At 38.2% G+C, this 23,368-nt stretch overlaps 1 protein-coding gene across 1 annotated transcript in view; it reads right to left on the reverse strand.

The window, feature by feature from the left end:
* Nucleotides 1-23,368, reverse strand: part of eys (eyes shut homolog) — a 425,152-nt gene that overhangs the window by 189,767 nt on the left and 212,017 nt on the right. Inside the window, exons 26-28 of the mRNA XM_041789003.1 lie at nucleotides 19,487-19,583; nucleotides 14,668-14,775; nucleotides 9,014-9,159 (exon numbers count right to left, since the gene is read on the reverse strand). Of these exons, the coding sequence (XP_041644937.1) occupies nucleotides 9,014-9,159; nucleotides 14,668-14,775; nucleotides 19,487-19,583 (351 nt within the window). The remainder of the gene's footprint in view (nucleotides 1-9,013; nucleotides 9,160-14,667; nucleotides 14,776-19,486; nucleotides 19,584-23,368) is intronic.

A 23,368-nucleotide genomic window follows, 5' to 3' on the forward strand; every position in this document is an offset into this window, starting at 1 on the left:
ATAAGCATTAGTATTAAAATCACTGTAGACATGGCTTTAAAAAGACGCATACAAGTGATTAATTCAGCTTGGAAATTAAAACTAATGAATTGGTTTGAGCTGAATTCTACAAACTGGCTCTTTTATGAAGATTATCTGCCTTATCTTAAATTTATACAAATTTTTACAGGAGTTTAAAGATGAAATCAATGGTTTACCCAGCAGTAATCCTGTGCTTTAGGTCTATGGGCTGTAAACAAACAAGACAGGAGTGAGAATTTATTTATCCCCTCTTGTGATTTAAGATGTAAGAAAATAAAAAGCAGCCTTTAGCATCTGCAAAATCCATCAAACTCTGAATAAAGAAAATGAAGAGGCTCCGACTTAGTTGAAAATGTCTTTCATCTATCTAAAAGGAAAACCATGCTAGAGTGTGACAAGGTAAATGAAGCTGTAGGTGAAATATGATTGTTCATGAAATCTTATTCAGAGAAACACATTTTTATGCCACTTTACGTTTTTCAGACTGATATTCACCTTTTGTGTTTTGATGCGTTGGTTTCATCTAAAAGTAGAAGAGAAACACTTCGCAGTAAAACATAAAGAGGAGTGACCAGCAAATGAGGCGCTAAAGTAGGGATGAACGATTTGCAAAAATAATCTAATTGCAATTTTTTTTTCACAATAGTGTGATTGAAAAAGCAAATGTTTTTAGGTTCCTCATCTTATGTATTGTTCAACAAAGAAAAGCCATAAATCATTCTATTTTATAACCAGCACAATAATAGATGAATTAAACTAGGGATGAAAGATTTGAAAAAAAAAAAAAAAAAAAAAAAATCTGCAAATAATAAAAATAATTGTGATTTTGGCTCATATAGCGAATTGGATATTAATTGAAAGAATGTCCATTTTTTTTATGTTATTCTCATTTTATTAAGAAAATCATATACATGAACAGGGAAAGTTAGATTTTTGTAAAAAAAAAAAAAAAATCTAAAAAAAACCCCTGCATGTATGCATAATATGTAAAGCATAAAATCTCTGTCGCAAAAACAAAAAAGTATCAGACGGGTTTTTTTTAAACGTTTCAGGTTAAGGAAATTCTGCACTGTCTGAAATTTGAAAATTGTAGCAGTTCATATTGCGATTTGATCTAATTTGTGATGAATTTCCCAGCCCTACACTGAGCTGAACACTGAATATCTAATATTTTAAAAAAATAGCTATTAATTCCACCATGTAAGTGCTGGGCAAGTTTCTGAGAAACAGTAAATCGTTACAGTTACTAGTTACTGCTAGTGAAAAGTAACTGAGTTAGTAACTGAGTTACTGCTTTGTAAAAGTAACTAGTTACTTTGAAAAGTAACTCAGGTGTCACTTTTTTTGCTTCAACCCTCATTATTGTACACATCATATTCATTTGTGTTGTTATGGCAGTGTGAGAGGAAATAACTAATGTCATATAACATTGTAGCCATTATCATTTTGTTGGAACGTGGTGAAACAATAAAGCACAGTAGAAATGTTTCTCAACACTGTTATAAAAGCATTTTTAAACTGTTTAAGAAGTCTAAAATAGATGTACTCTATTGACAGTATACAAATTAAATACCAGCTGCTCTCTTATAATGATAAAGTAGTAATAAAGTCTTTCTGCATGATGGTCCTATCTCACGTGTTATCTCTACAGCTTATATCAGCGAGTCTTCAACAACATACCTTGCTATCAGTCTGTTTAGTGCTTCCTTAGTGACACACTGTGCAGCTGGTGGTGTTTAAAAATCCAGCCGTAGTTGATTGCATGGAGTGGTTCCTACTTGGTCTGTTGGGCTAACGTGAGCTGTATCTGGGTTAGCGGTGTTTGTAGCGTCCGGCTCTCTGGAAACTAGTTTAGCTGAGGCGTGTTGTTAAACTCGGTAGTTCGTGAGGTTAGAATAACTGTTCTTGGTGGTGGACAAGTTTACTTCCCGGTTCTTTTTTGTCCCTTATCCCGAGGAGAGAAAAGTAATGCTTGTATTTCCAAGACAGAGAGCTCACGCTCGAGTGCTCAGCCATGATGTGTGCACGCTTCAGTGCCTGTTTGTTTGTGTGTTTCTGCAGAGGCTGTTCTCTGTCACAGGATGCTGATGTAATTACGGTCCCGTCACGTCGTCTGCCAACCCTGATGCTTACTGACCTTCATCAACGAGTTGTCGGCTGTCAAAGTAACGAGTAACGAGTGGTTTCAATTCTCAGTAATTGTAATGGCGTTAATGATTTTTTTTAAAAAGAGAAATGGGTTACACCACTAGTTACCATAAAAAGTAACGGAGTTAACACGATACTTAATGATGCATTACTCCCAGCACTGGTGTTAATACAGAAAAATAAATAGTTTTAAATGTTTTATGATCAACAAGGGATTTGAAAGAGAAAGATATAAAACCTGGAGTGAATTCCAAACATTTCAGGGTTGACTTTAACCCCCAAAGTGTGATTTTAACTCCACTGGAGTGCAACGGTCTTCTGTGCTGGAGTTACTTCTGATAATGTTAGTGCAACTCTGTAGAGATTTCACTGATCTAAAATACTCAAATCTGGAGACAGAGTTTTCCCAGCCTGCCCCTGTGTAATATGTTCAGTTGTGTTTTAGATGTTTTCGAATATATTTGTGTTTCAGTGTTACCTGTTGTACAGTGATCACTGCTGGGAGTCCTTTTCTATTATTTCTTTTCTATTATTTAATTTCAAAAACAACAAAGAATGACAAAAAGTTCATAACTCCCTTCAATACATCAGTTCCTACCCAATTTGAAATATGAATCAAAATCATTAAAATCAAATATTTTCAAAATTGTCCAGTAAAAAAAACCAAAAAAAAAACCAAAAAAACATAATATAAAGAATTTATGAAATGATAGCATATCAAATCACAATTGCAATACTGAGGAAAAAATAAATCGCAATTACGTTTTTTTTCCCAAATCGTTCAGCCCTAGTTCAACTGGAAAAAACTGGGATTAAAAAGTGGCCAGAATGGTTTTAAAGTTACAAAATGGGTGGGAAAAATTGTTAAACCAGCAAAATTGGGCATAACAACTAGTAAAATGTGGCACAAATTGGCATTAAAAGTGATTAAAAAATGGGGCATTAATAGGTCAAAAGAGGCAAAAGTTTGGGGAAAGTGGCAAGAATTGGCAAAATATGCCACAAAAAAGGAGGGAAAGGGTTTAAAATTGACAAAAATGGGTTTTAAGTGGCAAAAATGTGTTAAAATCAGCAAGATTGTTAGGAAAAAGTGATGAAAACAAGTTGAAATTTGGCAAAATTGGTGTAAAGTTGCAAATGCATAATTCAAAAAATATTCTTAGTTTTTTTTCAGGCACCCTCTTAGTGTCTTGTGACCCCCAAGGGGGTCCCAACCCCAACATTGAGAACCACTATTCTAAAGTGCACATGATCTCATATTTTTTGTCAATTTGTTTCTAGCCTGTAAATATAAATGAACTCATTTTTCCTATTGTTCTCTGGTTAATAAAATCGGCACATCTAAACGAGACTTTAACAGCATTTTCAAAGAAAGCAATCACTGCAGCGGTCCAGTTGCAATAATGAGAATAAAGAGATAGTTTTAATGGACTTCTAAGTGAAAAACTGAGAATTTACTGAAGCCTGAACAACAAACAACAGAGAGACCACAATGTGATCTTTGTCCAACAAAGTGCTGACTGAGGAAGCTTCAACAATGTGCTGATTGCACTGTACTATCACTCAAGGGAACACGCTCCTTAATGATGGGTGAAGAAGAAAAAAGACAAGGTGACGAATAGTGTGCTTAAAGCGTGATTTATAAAAACGAGATCAGCCATTAATCATGTCTGTGTAATGGCTTCTGACCCCAGCACACAGCGCCGTGTCTGTGTACAGTTAAACAGCACATTATTGAGATTGCAGAGCCTTTAAGGAAAAACATCCTAAATAAGGATGAGACAGCGGACATCTCAGCAGCTGTCTCCCAGTATAAGAAACAGCACGCTTTAAAGTGTCTGTCACTGCGACACTTAGAGAGCACAATGACACCATGTGTAAAAATAAAACAGCATTACACATGATTAGATTAGAGCCATAAGTGAGAACTCTTATCGGAAAAGAGATTCAAATTGACACATGACTTTGTGTCAGAAAAGGAAATCTTTGATCTGACTATCTTCTGTCTATGTGGGTCATACAGACTTTTAGAAAGGTAAAAAATAGGATAAAAGCTGACGGATGTGTCAGAGATATGAATTAAACAATTTTCTGGCTTCTTGCTCCAATTTTCTTTAAAAGCTCAGATGTATTCATGCTAAAAAAGCTTTAAAATGGAGATAAATGGCTATTTTTGGAATGGATACATGTTATATCTTAACAATAATAGCAGAATATCTGCAGCTCCTTGCATAAGTAATAACTCCCCTGGACTGGTCCATATTTCAGTGTTACAACCTGAAAGTCAATAGGATAAAAATGACTACTCTTATGTTACACTGATATTTTAGTACATTTCCAACAGCTTTCAAAGCCAAAGAAAAACCTCATTTTTACACTTGTACAGTTGTAACAAGAATTGTCTTCTCATAGCGGCCACCGTGATTCTATTTCTATTAACTGGATGAAGAACCCTCTCTCACCTGACCCATGGTCACCAAAACTCATTCATGTTTTACATAATTGAACAAATGATGGCACAGCTAGTACTGTCACTGCCTGTTTTCAAAGCACAGCAGTTACTAACGTCTTTGGTTAAAACTTTCCTCTTTTACCATTTTGATGATAATGTCTGTAGATTTACTGAGGTAGGTAAGCATATGCATGTTTATGCAGCTGTATGGGTACGTATAACAAAGTCTGACCATTACACCAGCAGAGACAGGAATGACACTGTATTCGAATACATGCCATTATGGAGTTGGTCCCCCTTTTGCAGCTATAATAGCTGCCTCTCTTCTTGTAAGGTTTTCCATAAGATTTTGGAGTGTTTCTGTGGGAATTTGTGTCCATTCATTCTGTAGAGCATTTATGAGGTCAGGCACTGATGTTGGACCAGAAGGCCCAGCTCACAATCTCCATTCCAGCTCATGCCAAAGGTGCTCAGTGAGATTGAGAGCAGGGCTCTGTGTAGGCCATTCAAGTTCTTCCACACCAAACTCATCAAACCATGTCTTTACTGTCTTTGCTTTGTGCACTGGGGCACAGTCATGTTGGAATAGAAAAGGGAGACCCCCAAACTGTTCCCACAAAGTTGAAAGCATAGCCTTGTCCAAAATGTCTTGGTATGCTGCAGCATTAACATTGACCTTTAATGGAGATAAGGGGTCTAACCCAAACCCTAAAAAACAGCCCCATACCATTACCCCTCCTCTACCAAACTTCAAAGTTGATCCCAAGGTTATTATAGTTAACTTAAGCTAACTAAATAACTAAAACTAAAATGTATAATCATTTTAGTTAACTGAAACTAAATAAAAACTAAGCTTATCAAATTAAAAACTTACTATTGTGCTTATAAGAATAAATAAAATAAAATAAAATAAACAAAATCTTAGTTTTTTGTCTTTGACAACAGCAGCCTGACTGGCAGGACACCCTAGCCTGTAGAGAGTAAAATCACTTGATTTCAGACTTCACACAATGGTAATTTTAAGTTTTGAGTTGTATACAAACATCAAAATTGAATAAATAGAATGAAAAGTGAAGAATTCTTTTGGGTCTCATCCCTGATAGTTATCCCAAACTGCATAAAAACTAAAACTAACACTGAAACCAATAAAAATTAAATTATAACCAAACATTTTAGCAAAATAAAAACTAAACTAACAAACCAGCAGTAAAAACTAATTTTAACTGAACAGAATTTAAAACAAAAGGTAAAAACTAAACAGAAATTTAAAACAACAAAAAAAAAAACCCAACTATTATACCCTTGGTTGGCATGATGCAGTCAGGCATTCACCCAGCATCCACCAAACCCAGACTTGCCATCTGACTGCCAAACAAGGAGCGTGATTCATAACTCCACAGAACATGTGCTCACTGCTCCACAGTCCGATGTCCGTCTGCTCCAACCACTCCATCCAATGCTTGGCATTAGACTTTGTGATGTGAGGCTTGTGTGCAGCTGCCATTCATGAAGATCTTGCTGCACAGTTGTTGTGTTTACATTAATGTCAGTGGAAGCTCAGAACTCTTCAGCTGTGGAATCAGCAGAGTATTTTTTACACACCATGCGCTTTAGCAGTCGTTGAACCCGCTCTGTGATTTTACATCAGTGGTAGGCAACTGGCAATCCAAGGGGCACATGCAGTTCTCCTTCTCACTCAATATGACCCAGATTTAAGCCCGACTGCAACGTTGCAGCTTATTGTCAAAACTCAGGCCCATTTTTGAGTGTCGAGGATGACAAACGGTCTTGTAGTATGACATAATTAACGACGTGTCCGAGACGCCCCACAACCATGATTCAAGAAGACTAGCATGTCAGAATTTTTCTTACATTGTTGTCTAGTTTGACACCCTGACCTGACACCAAAGACGTGAATCCTGAAATCTACCGACAGGAGTGTTTGCTCCTTATCTTTGCACCAACATTTACAAGATTTACAACTTTTTATCCCCTTTTATTTCCTAAAACTATGTGAATTTAATTTTATTCACTTTATCACTTGCATACCTTAACTTCTATCTGAAGGAAAGCCAGTCCATATTGTCCTCCTCTTGACACATTCATACTTGTTATCCATAATCCAATCCATAATTGTTTCTTATTTTCCTTTTTTGAGCAAAAGACTGCTCCAATCACACAGAGCGCTTCTGTAGTAGAGTGACTGACACTCTTTGACCTGCCCCCGACAACCTGTGAACTTGCACTCAGTCAGGGGGACAGTGACGTCAGCATACGGTGAGTGATCAAGATCACTCTTTTAGTGTGGCCAGGCTGTCGACCAAGACGGGACAAGATTTGGTCGCATAGTCTGACATGGTGTCATCGTGAACGACCAAAAAAATCGTGTGGTCTGAACCAGCTTTAGGTTAGTTTCAAATATCAAAGAATTTTAAAAATGAAGAAAATATGATATGAAAGATCAACATATTTCTATAACTATCTTTGATTACATTATATACAAGAATTAGAGACAAAATGTGCTTTAATTGTTACAGTATAGATATTTTATATCCACCATTAAATGCATTTGAATAAAAAATGATATTTAACTAAAATATACTTAAATAACCATTAAATTTGATGCTCATTGCATTATAAAAAATCATTATAAATGGTTTTAATTCTGTGTTAAGCTGACTGAATCAAACATAACAGTTTTCATTTGCATAATAAATGCAAAAGAGTACCCCAACTGTGACATTTGGCCCTGTGGCAGTGAAAACAAAATTAATGTGGCCGTCCCAGTAACCAAAGTTGCCCATCCCTGTTCAGTGTGGTCTTCTGCTTCATCGCTTCCACTTTCTAATATCACTTAGGTGACTGTGCAGTATCCAGCAGGGATGAAAATTCATGAACTGTCATATTGCAAAGATGGCATCCATCACAGTACCATGCTTGAAGTCACTGAGCTCTTGAGAATGATTTAGGATCACAATTGTTTGATTGGTGTTTGATTTTATACACCTTTGGCAACAGGTCTGATTGAAACATCTGAATTTCAATAATTAACTGGAAAAAGTGCAACATAAATACCATCCGATGTAACCATCATGTCATATTACCTCTCAGATAAAAATCCCAGGTTCTTCTGTGCTGTCTCATTTAAATAAAATCTACTTACCTAGCAGTTTAAACATGAAAAAAAAATGATGGATAAGGTGAAGAAACTTGAGCAGCCATACTTGCCAGTAACAAACCACTGAGATGATAAAGCATGATGGTGATGCAGGTGGGAGTAGAGTGTCACTGAAGCATAATTACATACATGTGAGTAGATGTAGCTCCACGCTGATTTATTAGTAAGTAGCTTCAACTGTAACAGTCTGAATGAATGTCGGCACTCTATATGTGTCGACTTCCCTCATGGCTGCAGCACATAATATCATAATACTACAGAGTGACACAACGAGTTACGGTCCTTCAGGGTAAGAAGAGATGACACACCATACCATCAGAGCAGAATTACGTTTCAATCAATTCCAATCAGGCTGCAAAAACAAAACATGATGAATCATCTCTATAAGGCCGCAAATGCATGATTAGACTGGGATAATAAGATGATATACTCAGCTGCAGCAGGAGAAAAAAAACTGTTTGTGTTTTTGTAAAAAGTTTGTTGTTTTACTAGAGCAAATATTTTGTGTGAGTTCTACTTGGTTTGAGTCAATCCTGACTGTATCCTCTGGCCGATGGCTGGCTCTCTTGGGGAGCCCTGCTTCCTCAGATGAGCTTAGAGCAACAGAAAAAGTAATGACTTGTACTATGCTGTGCGTAGGCCTAATAATAAAAGCTGCTTCTGTGGGAATTGGGCCATGTGTGTCACGTTCTGCTCTCCAGAGTCGCAATACCTCTGAGATTTCCCCCCTCTCTCGACTGGGGAAGGATAAATTGATGATACAGTGTGGAAGACAAATGAAATTAATCTTCCCGGCACCTTGACAGGAATTGGCTTTAGATAGTGCGCACACACACGCACACACCAGGGCGCTAAAATAGCTTGATATCTGTCGGAGTGGAAAATAAGACAAATGGATTGAAGTAAAACAACAATAAGGTTCTGAGACTAAAGAGGCTGATGAAATGAAATAAAGCAAGTAACAGACATGCCGACGTTTCCATCAGATTAACCGGGTGACGTGAATTTATCTCTTGTTAGCTTTACTAAAAAAGCAGGCACTGCATCTTGCAGAGACAGACTGGCTAATTAAAAGCAAGCATTGTGCAGCGGGGCTTTTTTTTCCTTCACTCTTAGCCTGATCTGTGTCAGAGTTTCCTCGGCCGCTGGAGTCATTGCAAAGCTTTTTAGACTCTCATATTGATCTTCATGTCACCTGGGGGCAAAAGAGCTACCTGAGTATCCAGGACGACAGACGCACTCGAAGCCCCCGGGCGTGTTGATACAGATGCCCTCGTGTAGGCAAGGTGAAACTTCGCACTCATTCACATCCAGGTCACACAGCGTTCCAAAATAACCAGGAGGGCAAACACAGTGGAACCTGAGGAAGATGAGATAACACTCAATCATTAGGAAAGAAAGCAAAAAAAAAAAAAAAAAAATCCAGAGGAGCAGCTGTAGACTGTGATTATATCACACTTTTATGTTCATAGTTTGTGCAGAATCCTCTCAGTAAAAAGCTGCAAACACTCTGCATAGAAGGAAGACAAACTGCAGATTAAGACCCATTTTTCATTCTCAAACAGGCAGACAGCTCCTTATACAAAAGTGACAGCAATTAAGATCCCCTGTTACTGAAGCTGAATTATGTTTAATGACTTAATACTAAAGGGAAAAGTTTAACTTGTCCAGTAATGTGTTTTACTCAATTTGAGACCCTCTCTGCATCTGTTGAGGGTGTGATATCCCCTGAACACACACCACAAAGGACATTATTCTACTTATAAGTCAAGTAAAAAACATACAGTTAACACTTTTAGCTGACTTCTCCCCTTTTTAGAAATTGGTTAAACAACAAATTACCATGTGTAAACCCAAAGTGTCCAATCAGGTTTCTTTATTGAGCTAAGTAGTATCTTTTGTCGTGTGGCTCAACAGAACTGTCTGCTTATTTCATCTTTAAAGCTGATGACACCCAACAGCTACTGCAGCCGTCAGTACTATTCATACAGCGCTAGTGTTACGTCGGATCATTCGTGAATTACCCTGTGATGTCGTTTGGTGCGGTGCATTCACAGGGGAAAAGGAAAGTCTGTATTGTACTCAAATTTACAGACATTTGTAAAGGAAATATTAAGGATGCTGCATGGCTGCAGCAGTGAAAATGCACAGTGAATTTTTATTTCTAAGTTCATACAAAAAATGCAATCTTGTGCACATTGCATTCTGCATGTGAGGTGTTCTTTACCTAAAAATCCCAGGTCTATTTTAGATTTACACATGTAAAAATGTATTTGCCCCCTTTCTGATTCGTGATTTTTTTTTTTGCATATTAATCACACTTAAATGTTTTGGATCATTAAACTAATTTAAATATCTCATAGAGACAACCCAAGTAAATAGAAAATGCAGTTTCTAAATGATGATTTTATTTATTTGGGGGGGGGGCATCCAAACTTTTCTGGACCCCTGAAATCAAGCATTTGTGATAACTGCTTATGAGTCTTTCGCATCGCTGTAGAAGAATTTTGGCCCACTCTTCTTCACAGAAGTGTTTGAACTCAGCCGTATTGGCGGGTTTTCCAGCATGAACTGCCAGTTTAAGGTCACATCACAGCATCTCAATTGGATTTAAGTCCAGACTTTGGCTTGGCCACTCCAAAACCTTAATTCTGTTTTTTTGAGCCATTCAGAGGTGGACTTATTGGTATGTTTCTGGTTGTTGTTCTGCTGCATAACCCAAGAGCGCTTGAGCTTGAGATCATGAACTGATGGTTGGACGTTCACCTTCAGGATTTTCTGATAGACAGTGGAATTCATTGTTCCATCAATCACCTGGTCCAGGTCCTGAAGCAGCAAAGCAGTCATCACACTGACACCACCATGTTTGACTGTTGGCATGATTGTCTTTTATCAAATGCTGTTATTTTTACGCCGCACACCTTCAAAAATAATATACAATATGCAAAAAAAATAGGAATCAGAAAGGGGGAAAATCTTTTTTCACAGCACAGTATATTTTTTATATCTATTTGTATATTTTTTATATCTATTGAACAGTTTTAGATCTGTAGCAAGCCAATTTAGACCAATACTCTTGAAATACCTCCTCTAAACCTCCCATTTGGTATCAAAGATGCGTAAGTCACCTGTGCATGTCTGCAGACCTGTGCCTAAAACACACACAGACCACACAGCTTTTACAGAGCGTTAAAATCGAAAGAGTTCAAATATGTTAAGCTCGCCAAACGTCAGCTGGGTCCAATCATATCCTTTCTGTTGTCCACATGGTGACTAGTAGAGGGTCGTACTCAGACATCCCTGAAATGGCATAAGAATAGCTCCATATTTAATAACTTCAATCTTATTACTGGTGGAGTCCCCTTCCAATTCTCACAGTGGTCAACAAAAGGCATTCACACTCTTTCTGATATTTGGAACAATTTGGGAATGAAGACATTTGACGACTTGGTCTCAGAGCATAATGTTGCTAGAAGCTTGTTTTTCTTTTACCTCCGGCTCAGATTAGCAATGCAGACATACAGTGTCCCATGGGGAGTAGCGCTAAAAATCCACTCTCTCCATTTGCTGCTGGACACAAGAGGTCACACTAGGGGCTTAGTATCCTGACCACAAATTGATACACTAAATTTTTACACCCTCTCCTAATTGTGAGCTCTGCTCTTCTAGTGAGATAGGTTCTTTTATGCATATGTACTGGGATTGCCAAGGGGTTGTTTATTTTTGGAGACTAATTTGTGAAACCCTATCTGATTTACTCAACTTTAGGGTACCATACAGCCCAAAGTTGCTACTTCTGAATGACACCTCCTCTCTGACTCTCTCCTCTCATCAAAAGCTTCAACTATTTGTCTGCCTGACAGCAGCAAAAAAAATGTTGGCGCTTCGTTGGCAGCCTCCCCACTCTCTTTCCATTAGTCAGTGGTTGAGATCTTGATTGGATATATTACATTTGGATTTATCAGTGGCAAGAATACACAACGCCAAACAATCCACCATCTACGCTTGGGCATCCTTCACAGACAAAGTGAGGGACCTTTGCACACACTTTTAGTCACAGACCGTAAAACCTCTGACATCCAAAGCCTTGTTTCTTTATGTATAATTGTCTTGGTTTTTCTTCCCTTAATAATTATATGTCTTCCTGTGTCCCTTCATGTTATACCTTGTTAATTTACCTCATTATACTCTTATGTTTTATTCTGTTTCCTATACAAGATAGGCCATGACATGTTATGAAATGCCGCTAGGGGGTGGGGGGTATTTGTTCTTCTTTGTTGTGTATTTTATTGTGTGTAACTGTTCTAAATAATGCAAATAAAAAGTTGTTGACAAAAAAAGAATGCAAATATGTTTTAAGATGGTTCATAGGGTACCATTTCAATTTATGGAGGTATAGTTCTTTGCACAATTCAGGAGTTGTGGCAGAAAATGCTTAATCACTTCTGTTTTTTTTTTTTAAATTTGGTCTTTGAGAAGATAGAATAAAGAAGTCCAGCAGACCTCAAAGGTCATGATGAGTCAGGGGACTAGCAGCGTTAATTTTGGCAGCTATTTTTAATTTTAGTTTTAGTTTTAATCTTTAAATGAAATGCATTTTAGTTTTACTAACATTTTAGTCATTTCTGCCCTTTTTAGTTTTAGTCTAGTTTTAGTCAACGAAAACTCAAAACATTTAAGTCTAGTTTTAGTCCATAAAAAGTCCTCACATTCTGGTCTTTACTTTTAGTCCACGCATTTATTCTCTTACCTAAATCTGGTAAGTCATGGTAGTGTGTTCTCTGCATTCAGCCTAACCTGGGGTCCCTGCTTTCTACAGCTGAGAGGCAGAAGAGATACAGAAGAATTGTTTTTTGATAGATTTACCACCAGTAGAGAAATATCACGGATTTTGTATGTCCGACGAAAACTGCATTACATTTTGGTCTAGTTTTCGTCATCTTGACGAAAACTAAACTTAGTTTTTATAAGTTTTAGTCAACACAGATCTATTTTTGTTAGCCTTAGTTTAGTTTTGTCATGGAAAAAAGGCTGTGGACGAACATTTTTAATCATAATTTTAGTCTATGAAATTAACACTGGTGACTAGAGTTGTTCCAATTCCAACACCGGTGTTGGAAATATGTCAGATACTGCTTAAAATGTAGGTATCGGTATCTGTGAGTACACAAGGTTATGCACTGATTCGATACAGTTTGGTTTAGCTTTATATCTTGCTTCATTTAACCATGCTAAATGTTAGCGCTAAACCGGAAATAAATTCTTCAGTGCCGGAAAACACTGCATGCATGGGCTACCATTTTGAGAGCAGCAAAGAAGATGGTTGTGATATTTTCTCTCTGAATGTGATCTATAAAATTCCTTCCAGACCGGCGCTGTCGTACGAGACAAAAAGTGACACCGTTTATGAAAAGTTAAATAAGTTTTGAACCATAAATCCTTGCCTCTTACTTGTGTTTCCTCTTGAAGCTAGCTGTTGTGCTTTCCCATTGACGCTGTTGATGCCTTTGAATCCCTTGATTCAGCGTTTTCAGCAACCCTGGAACTCATGTGACTTTTGGGGACTTTAATTAGTAAATCCACACTAGTGAACCCTATTTTGAAGGTCTTTTAATCCATTTTAATCCAATTATGATACTTTATTACCGCTAGCTTGAATGCTAACCGTCATATTGTTTACCCTTTGTGAGAGTATGTCAGCCAATGGAAGGCTGTTCTGTAATCAGGTGACGCTGCCTAAATAGAGCATAATGGTGATAGAGAGAGAGCCTGTGATGCAGCCCCCTGTATTATTGTTATTTTAATATTTAGCAATTAAAACTCAATAATTTGAATTTCTACTATTTAAAAAAACTTTATTGTAATCAGTTTCAACAAAAAGTCTGAGCAGTTTTACAGATGAGCCAACTTAGGAGCAAAACTAAAAAGGTTAAGTATTATTAGCAAAGTTAAATTTTGCTAAAGTTTGTAACAAAAGTTTGAGTTTTCACTGCTTTTTTTTTGCAGTGCACTTACAGGAAGAGATCAACAGTGAATTCTCCACCAGTGGCACTGAAAGCAATTTAACATCTATTTTCCTGACAAGAGCTTCAATGAGACTCTCACTTCCAGAATCATGAATATTTTTTCTGCTAAGTGCCACATTTCCAGTAGCTTCTAATGGGATACCGGACTGGGATGAAATCAACATTAAAATGTGAAGTATGTCAAGAAAAATAGGCGAGCTAGAAAGACATTAAGGACTCCGAGAGTACAGAGAAGAAGAAGAAGATTCATCATCACAGATGGACTTGCTCAGCTTGTTGGGTCAGGGAGATGGAGATAGCGGCGTGCGCAGTGTTTGCAGTGGGCAGGGAGGTTAAAACACACCTGATGTGAACTCCCTGGACTGTGCAATCAGAGGAGCGCTCTGAGCAGGGCCGGGTCACATGGGAGCCAAATCATGACGGGAGACAAACTGGAGACAAACCATTTAGGACTCAAATTGGCCCTGGGACTGCTCTAACCCATCTGTCCGACTGAGCCTGGAAGCCCCGGGGCTCCCATTAAGCACAGCAGAGAGAAGCACCAGCGGAGTGAAGCCCAATCTAGATACATGATGTGTTCCTGCTGAATTCACTCTCTGTCTTTAGGAGAGCAGCTTATGTGTGTCAAGGAGGGAGACAGGCTTGTTATATAAACCAGAACAGGTTGACGAGGAACGCCACAACCTCACATGTCCGTTTTGGAGAAGGCTTTAGGTCATGCATGCTGCTTTACAAACTAGCTCATCCTGCCAGGCTTTTGTTTCTCATTTCTGCATTTTTAAAGCACAGAAAAAATAAAACACTTAGCTATAAAAACAACCAAACACTATGTTCATACTCACTTGTTCACTTGGTCTCGACAAATAGCAGCGTTGAGGCAGGGGCTAGAGGCACACTCATTGATGTCTTCTTCACAGTGAAGGCCTGAAAATCCCATCTTACAATCACAGCTGGAAGAGAAAAATCATTAATATTGATATTTTGTCTCAGGGTAAAAAAAGATCTATGGCTTTCCTTCTGCCATGTGCAGAGTGAGAACAAAATCATTACAAGTTTAATGATATTAATTACATTTCACATTTAGTCTGATGGCACATAGAGTATCATGATGTACAGATCATAGCAGGTTGATTCTAGGAAACAGTCACAAATGAAGACACTCTGACCTTTATTCAATATATCATATAACAACTTGTGAATTAAAGCCCACACAACTATAGGACAATGTCTGTTTATAACAGTGGGTATGTTTTACTATCATATTTTTTTTTTCTGCACAGTGCGTGAGTCCTCATCCTCTATGAATTTGTGTATCAACCCTCAGGCATCACTAGGGACATTTTTGTCCATTTGGGCAAATTTTTCCTCTTTCTCTGCTCACCATTTTGGCTGTGTGAGTGCATATGGTCTTATTTTTTTACTACAAAGTTTCTTTCTAGGCATATTTTTTAATTCAAATTTCAATTGCTCTAATAGATCAGGGGAACACTGTGAAACAAATTTAGTACCCTTTAAAGCCATTAAGGACAAAAATGTCCACTTCCAAAAAAAAAAAAACTGCAAAAACTTAACAAATTAATATTTTTTCTGCTTTTTTGCATAAATATCTTGATATTGATCTGTTAAGTTTTTATAGCAGTTTTATGTTTAATGACTTTAAAGAGTAGTAAATTAAAGTGATGCCTGAGGGTTAAAGCTCAAAAATAAACTACAACCAAAGAGAGACAGGAAATATGGGGTGAGTGAGTGGGGGAAGACATGCACCAAGACCGGGTATCAATCCTGCAACCACTGAGTGCACTGAGGACAACAGCCTCAGCACATGGGCCCCTGCTCCACCAGCCGAGCCAAACCGGCACCTATGCATTCAGTTTTTTAAATTGCAATTACTCTCAACGTCTTACTGCAGCTAAAATAAGTCCACCACTGCTCCTCTATGTTTTATTTAGGGCTAAAACCCCCAGAGAGCTCAGCTGACAAATCAGAAGTCATCTGTACCTTTTGTTATCAAGTATTTGTGGGTCAATTATAGGCTGAGGAATTAATCACAAATTAGATTGAATCACAAAATGGCCTACTGCAATTCACAAATGGCAGAATGTGCAATATTTCTTTAATTTAAAATGTGTCAAAATACCAGTTTAAGGCAGAAATTTTGTGCACATTATGCAAAATTTCAAGTGTCAATTTTTCAAAATGGTTGACAAAAATCCTCCTTTTTGTTTTTCTTTTTTAAAAGTTTTTCTTAATCAAAACGAGAACATGGTGGTGTTTTTAAATTTGACTTCTCACTAATCCCTGCTTGCATTAATGCTGATGCACCATACTGCTGCTGCTGCTGCTGTTGGGAAAGGTTAACTTCCTCCACCCCAGCACTCCTTTATAGCATAAAGCTTGTTGCAACCTAACATTCAGATCCATCCTACTATGGATAAATTATTTCATTATTTTCATTACACACTGTCCTAAGTGTATCCATATGGGGGTTTCTAGCAGTGCACTCCCTGGAAAGTCAAAGTACGCTGCTGACTAACCCAGGGAGCATCTTAAGAGCAGAGCCTTCTCTCTGCTCTCTGTTACTGAATGTAGATTAAATATAGAATGATTTATTGCTTGTATTTGTTGAAAAATTCATAAGATTAAGGGACCTAATAATAATTTCACATTACACAATCACAATATGGGGGAAAAAACCCTGCAGATTATTTTTGCAAATCGTTCAGCCCTAGTCAATGACATATAAGACTTCATTCATTTGCAGTTGAGCCACCTGGTATTTGCAACTAATTTCAAATCAAACAGGCCACAATACTTTGACAATATGTTTTTGTCACTTCATTTAAAAACTAGAAAAGCACTCGGAGAGCGCAGACCTCCGCCAATAGCCCTATCTCCCAATAGTGAAGAATCATTTCAAAAATTCCTGGATCCAGACGGTGATCTGGATCAGTCCCAAAATCTAATCAGTTCATCCTCCTGCCATTTCTGACATTTCCTGAAAATTTCATCAAAATCCATCCATAACTTTTTGAGTTATGTTGCTAACAAAAAAACTAACCAACATACAAACAAACTAACAAACAAACCCTCCTGACCACATAACCTCCTTGGGGGAGGTTATATGAGTCCCATGATGACAGCAGCAACACCCTGACATTAAGGAACATGCAAATCCCAGGATTAAAGCTTTTCAATGATCCTCCAAACTTTAAAATTATACATTTTAATAAAATTGGTTTATTTTAAAGATTGCAAGCATAAAATCATGCCGAAGTATTCTAACTTGAATTTCTCAAATTAAAAATGCCGCTTTTAAAAGTGTCAGTAATCCGTTCATTTACTGGGCCATTGCACAATTTATAGGGTTTGAGATGCCAAAATATGAAATTAATTAAATTATTCATATATACTGAAAATTAAAAAAAAAAAAGCAGGCTTCCTAAAACAAATTGATGTATGCCACAAACTGGTAATTTTTTTTACAAAAGGACAAACACAAAAATATGCATGTCATGTCATTGACTCTTATCTATTTTAATTGTTCTCTTATTTCATCTTTGATCCATAACAAGTTCTGTTTTCCATGGTTGAGTTAATGTCAGAATTTTCAATCCACCCAAAATCCCTTATTTTCTTCAAAATAAAAGGTCTGTTTGCAAACAGGAAGTCAATAACCTCCAACTTCCACATACATGGCTGCACCATGATCTACCAGTGACTCGTACTGCAGATTAAATCCTCCCCTCTAGGACATGATGTCAAACTCAAGGCCCAGGGGCTAAATCCGGCCCGTGGTGCCATTATACCCAGCCCACCAGATCATATCATATCTTTATCATAACTGGCCCACCAGTATGAGGTCTGCAGACTTCCTCCAGTATAAAAAGGTAAACTTAACCTTGATGATTTATAATATCCTCACTGAGTCAGAAACATTAGAAAAAAGTAAACAGTTAAAATTTGATAAAAGGTCAGGAATGTGGGGAAGAAATTAGTGTTTGTCATATTTTAAGCTTTAAATCTCATAACTTTGACCTTTTATCTCATATTTTTACCCTTTAGATGAATAATTTTAAATTTTAAATCCTATTTTGACCTTTTAAAATCATGATTGACTTTTATCTCACACTCTGACCTTTTCAACTCCTAACCTTAAATTTTGTCCAACTTTTTTACCTTAAAAATGCATGATTTTCCATTTTATTTCATATTTTGACATTTAAAACTCATGATTTCAATGTTTACCTCATAATTTGACTGTCAAAAATTATGACTTTGAATTTTATCTCAGTTTTTGACTTTTAAAATTCATACTTTCAGTATCCTATCACATTTTGCCTTTAAAAACATTTTGACTTTAAATGTCACGTTTTTACCTTTTAAACTTCTAAGTCTGACTTTTTATCTTAGACTTTGAGTTTTTAACTTATCATGTTCACCTTTTAATCGCAAAATCATTTATCACCAGTGCCAAGTTTTTTACCCCCATAATTCATTGTTGGTGAAAATAAGGTGGATATACTATGGTTAAATATCAACCCTTTTAGGCCCTCAGGTTAGACCCAAGTTCACAATCCGGCCCCTGCTGTGGTTGAGTTTGACACCCCTGCTCTAGGAGCAGTTCAACTGCCTGAGCTCTAGTCCGGCTCCAGTGCGGCCCTGAAGCACCATTCCACGTCCGTGGAGATAGACTGTGGGTCTATATTCGGCACTGGCCACTGCCAAACCGCATCAATCCACGTAGAGCAGATCGATCCAAGCAGAAGACATGCAGAGCATGTGGTCAGCTTCAAAATACAACTCCATGCACGGACTCCCGATCATAAACCATTAAATCTTATCCTGCAGCATGGGCAAAAGGTCATCAGGAGGTCAGTGGGTCACGGAGTACAACGGCACCACTGACAAGGAAAAGTTACCTTTGAGGTAACCATTCACATAAAACCACAGATTTTTTTGTATAAAAATTAACTTTAGAACTTCATAATGTACTCACCCATGGCAGGAGAGAAAAACATCTCAGAATTCTGTCAAAATGAAAGGTAAATCAACCCCAAAAAGGCAAAATAATCAACTGCTGACATACTATTTCGGTGTGAACTTGCAGATGCGTAGCTCAGCGCTATAGGTACGCTCTAGTGTGCACAGTTGCGTGCCTTCACTCTGAGCAAAACTGTGGCGCCGTTGAACACAGCACAGGGGGCGTATGTGTGAATTATGGGTAACACTTGGATTAAGACAGTACAAAAATCCAAAATGACAACAACAACAACAAATTACTACAGTACTGTTATTTATTAGATTTTTGTTTTGACTGAAGTCCTCGCTGCCAGGTAGGTTTCGAGCAAAGGACACAGCTGAAAAGACTTTTATATTTCCATAACCTATTTTCATAACCAAAATCTTTCTGACAAGAGTAACTTAAGCACAACTGAACCCCCACATCTGACCCCGTTTCAACTAAAAAAGGTGCATTATCAGCTTTTTTGATATGAGAAAAATGTGCTATCTATTTATAATCCACTACCAAAATGTCAGTATAAAGGTGTCAAACCTCTACAGAAATGATGCTGCTACTCTGAATTGACCGTGTAAACTCCATCACTACAGCTCCTGACATTTCCCAGCTGCCTAAGACATGAAAAGCTGGTCAATTCTTACCTGTAACTGTTGACCTGGTCCACACAGTGGCCCTGGTTCTGGCATGGATTTGAGCTGCACTCATTGGTGTCAATTTCACACCGACTTCCTTCAAATCCTGAAAGATAGATGAGATGGTCATGGATCAGCAAGCCTTGCGACATCCTGAAAACGTCAGGGCTGATGATAACAAAGGCCCCAGTGAATGCCATTTTAATGGAACTAGTAGCCCCTGTAGCATATCTCATCTTCCAGCTCTCAGCTCTCACTGTTTCCCCTTTGAGAGAGTGTAAGTCTAATAATACTTCAGTGCCACAGACAGATTGGTCTGAGGGTTAGTGGTTTGGGGTTTGGGAGGTGTGTGTCTGAGCGAGCTGCCGTGCATTTCAGTCTGTGTGAGCGAGGGAGAGGCGGCGAGTAGGGGGACATCTTGTTAAGTTAGGGTAAGAGGGAGAGACTAAGCCCAAGAGCTCTTTTGCCCTGGTTCATTAGGGGGTTGAGGGGCACGATGGCTAAGCAGATCAGCACGGATGTTTTGTTGTACTTTTGAAGGCCGCCTGGGAGATTGTGATGTTGGGCCTGTCTGAGGGATTCCTCTGCTGCTTGATCTTTTCTGAACAAACTAAATAATGTAGTTCCCTAAAATAAATGGAATAAAATAGTGATTAAAAAGAACCCCAATGCACTGAAAGAAAATGAAAATCATAAAACTTAATGAACCTCATAATAAATCTTAGCCAGTGCTGATTTTACTGAATAAGTTAATAATACAATGAATTTAGAACACTTAAAAACCCTATTTATATTTATATGGTGGGAATTCCCCAATCCAACTAGCGAGTTATTTTTAACTCTTTAGTTAAACTTTTGCTTTAAAACCAGAAATGGGGCACCAGATAGCCTAGAGCAGAGATTCTCAAATGCCTCAGGACCAACCACCAACTCCTTCCTGCTCAAATTTCCAAAAATTCTCACCACTGACATGCATTTAATGAAAGATGTTGCCGTTTTGGCTTTAGATGAGAAAAACAGCATTTGATTAAACGAAGAAAGAGGACAAAACAAACATGTTTTAAAAATGGCATCATTACAGAAGCCACAGGAGGATGTGAATGATGGTGAAACGTTTCATATCACTCATTTTCCAGTGATTATATGTAAATTATGGTTGTTTTCATAAGATATTGAGAAATGAACACATTATCCAGGGAAAACCAGTGTTATTCTCCCAAGATAACAAGATAAATAAGTAAAGATCACAAGGAAATAACAATAATTCCCTCATTATTGCAGCAAAACGGAGTAAAGCAAAATATATGCATGTAAACTATATGGACAAAAGTATATAACAGCCTCCACTCTTCCTGAAAGGCTTTCCACAAGATTCTCGAGAGTTTATGTGGGAATTTGTGCCCATTCATTCTGTAGAGCATTTATGAGATCAGGCCCGGCTCACAATCTCCAGTCCACTCCATCCCAAAGGGGCTCAGTCACCTGTTTAGACAGGCTTTTGGTTAACTGCTTTTTCATTAATGTAATGTGAACTGTTTTTACTGTGTTGTTCTATTGTTGCTATGACTATTGGGTCATGTGGTGATCTAATAATCATCACTTTAATTCGCTGTATTTTTTGTCTGTGTAAAGCACTCTGTGACTGCTGTCTGTGAAAAGTGCTATATAAATACACCTTACTTACTTACTCAGTGGGGCTGAGGCCAGGGCTCTGTGCAGGCCAGTCAAGTTCTTCCAAACTGAACTCATTAAACCATGTCTTTACAGTCCTTGCTTTGTGCACTGGGGCACATTCATGTTAGAATAGAAAAGGGCTTTCCCCAAACTGTTGCCACAAATTTGGAAGCATAGCATTTTCCAAAATGTCTTTTGTGTTGAAGCAGTAACATCAGCCTTCAGTGGAAATCAGGGGCCAAGACCAAACCATGAAAACAGCCCAGTAACATTATATCTCCTCCACCAAATGTCACAGTTGGCACAGTGCAGTCAGGCATTTAACATTCTCCCACCATACGCCAAACCCAACTCATCCATCTGTTCACTAAACAGTGATTGGTGATTAATCACTTCACAGGGCGTTTCTAATGCTCCACAGTCCAGTGTCGCTCCAAACACTCTATCCAATGACTGGCATCGGACTCAGTGTGAGGCACAGTTTTTGTGCCTACATTAATGCAGTGGAAGTTCAGAACTCTTCAGCTATGGAATCAAGCAGCTCAGCGACTTTCAAAAACCATGCACCTTCGCAGTTGTTGATCCTGCTCTGTAAGTTTACCTGGTCTTCCGCTCTGTGGCTGAGTTGCTGTTGTTCCTTAACGCTTCCATTTTCTAATAATATCATTTACAGTTTACGGTGGAATATCTAGCAGAGTTCAAATTTAATGAATTGTCTTATTAAAAAGGCAGCATCTATCACAGTACCACATTTGAAGTTGGAACATGACGGAAATGTGTGCCAAAGTCATCCCAAAACTTCTGACTCCTCATAAAAAAAGCACACAAATTCATGGAGACATTTTTGAACAAACTGCAGTAAAATATTTTTTTTAGAAGGAGTGATTACATGTGAGATCTTCAAATATGATCATGAGACAAAACAGTAGTCAATGCTTTGGAAAACACCATAGTCACCAAGGATGAAGAAAGCATGACAAAGTGAGACACATCCAAAGTCGAGTTGATTGTTTTCTTTGACATTAAGGATATCACTTCGGAGGAGCAGATGCCAGAATCAACATTATTACAAACAGGTTCTAGAAAACAGCGCTTTCAGACTGATACAGTTCTGGCTCTGGCTCCAATCTGGAGACTCAGAACCTGGGTACTTTCTGGTGAACCAGCCAACATTCACACCAGTTTAAGTGGAACCAAAGTGGATACTTGGTGTTACTCAGGCGGAAGTAAACACAATGCTGGCAAAATGGCAGATGACATTAATTATCCGTAAGCTAAGCAGTTGGGCATTTAACTTGCTCTACCTTCTGCTACTCTCCAGCCACCTGGAATTCTGTTCATGCCCAGATCGCAACCAAACATTTGTGTCCTCAGCAGACCACTTTTCTCCATTCTCCACTCATAGAATATGACACGCCCACTGATGATGCCACATTTTGCAAGCAGAATCAACTATTTTCTTGGTTCCAGCTGAGAACCAACTTTTCTTTTTTTGGTTTGAATGAGCTTGCTGGTTCAAAATTAGGTTCAGGAACTATTATGGGGACGTGTTGGTCTAAAAGTCCTATCAGTAAAGCAGTTTCTGGCTCAAAAACAAATCACAGTGCTTAATCACCCTTTAGCCTTTCAGACTGGCAGGGCTCCATGCCAGTTCCGGTTCCTGAACCTAAATTTGCACCAGCTGGCGCGTTCAAATCGGGAAAAAATTGGTTCTGAAACTGAAAACTTGATTCTCAGCTGGAACCAAAAATAATTGGCTCTTTCTTGGGAACTGTGACATCATCAGTGGGCATATCCCATTCTAGGTTGTGAAGATGAGCAGAAAGAAAAGAGAAAGTGGTCTGTTGGGGAGACAAAATGTTTGGTTGTTATCTGGGCATCGACAGAATTCCAGGTGATGCTTGAGAGCAGAACAAGGAAGAGCATGTTACACGGCGAACTTGCAGAAGAGATGGCAAAGGCTGGGTTCACCTGAACACCATATCAAAAAAATAAACACAAGAAACTGAAGAAGAAATACTGGGACAACATGAAAGACTTGGGCAAAAGTGGAGCAGGATGTGGTGATACATGTCCATCATATCCTCCCACTTTGGTTCCACTTAAACTGGTGTGAACATGGGCTGGTTTGCCTGAAAGCACCAAGGTTCTGGGTCTCCAGAATGGAACCAGAATCGTGCCTGTCTGAAAACACCCCCTATTCATCTGATCTAGCAA

Source organism: Cheilinus undulatus, linkage group 6 (assembly GCF_018320785.1).
Source record: "Cheilinus undulatus linkage group 6, ASM1832078v1, whole genome shotgun sequence".
NCBI classification, from domain to species: domain Eukaryota; kingdom Metazoa; phylum Chordata; class Actinopteri; order Labriformes; family Labridae; genus Cheilinus; species Cheilinus undulatus.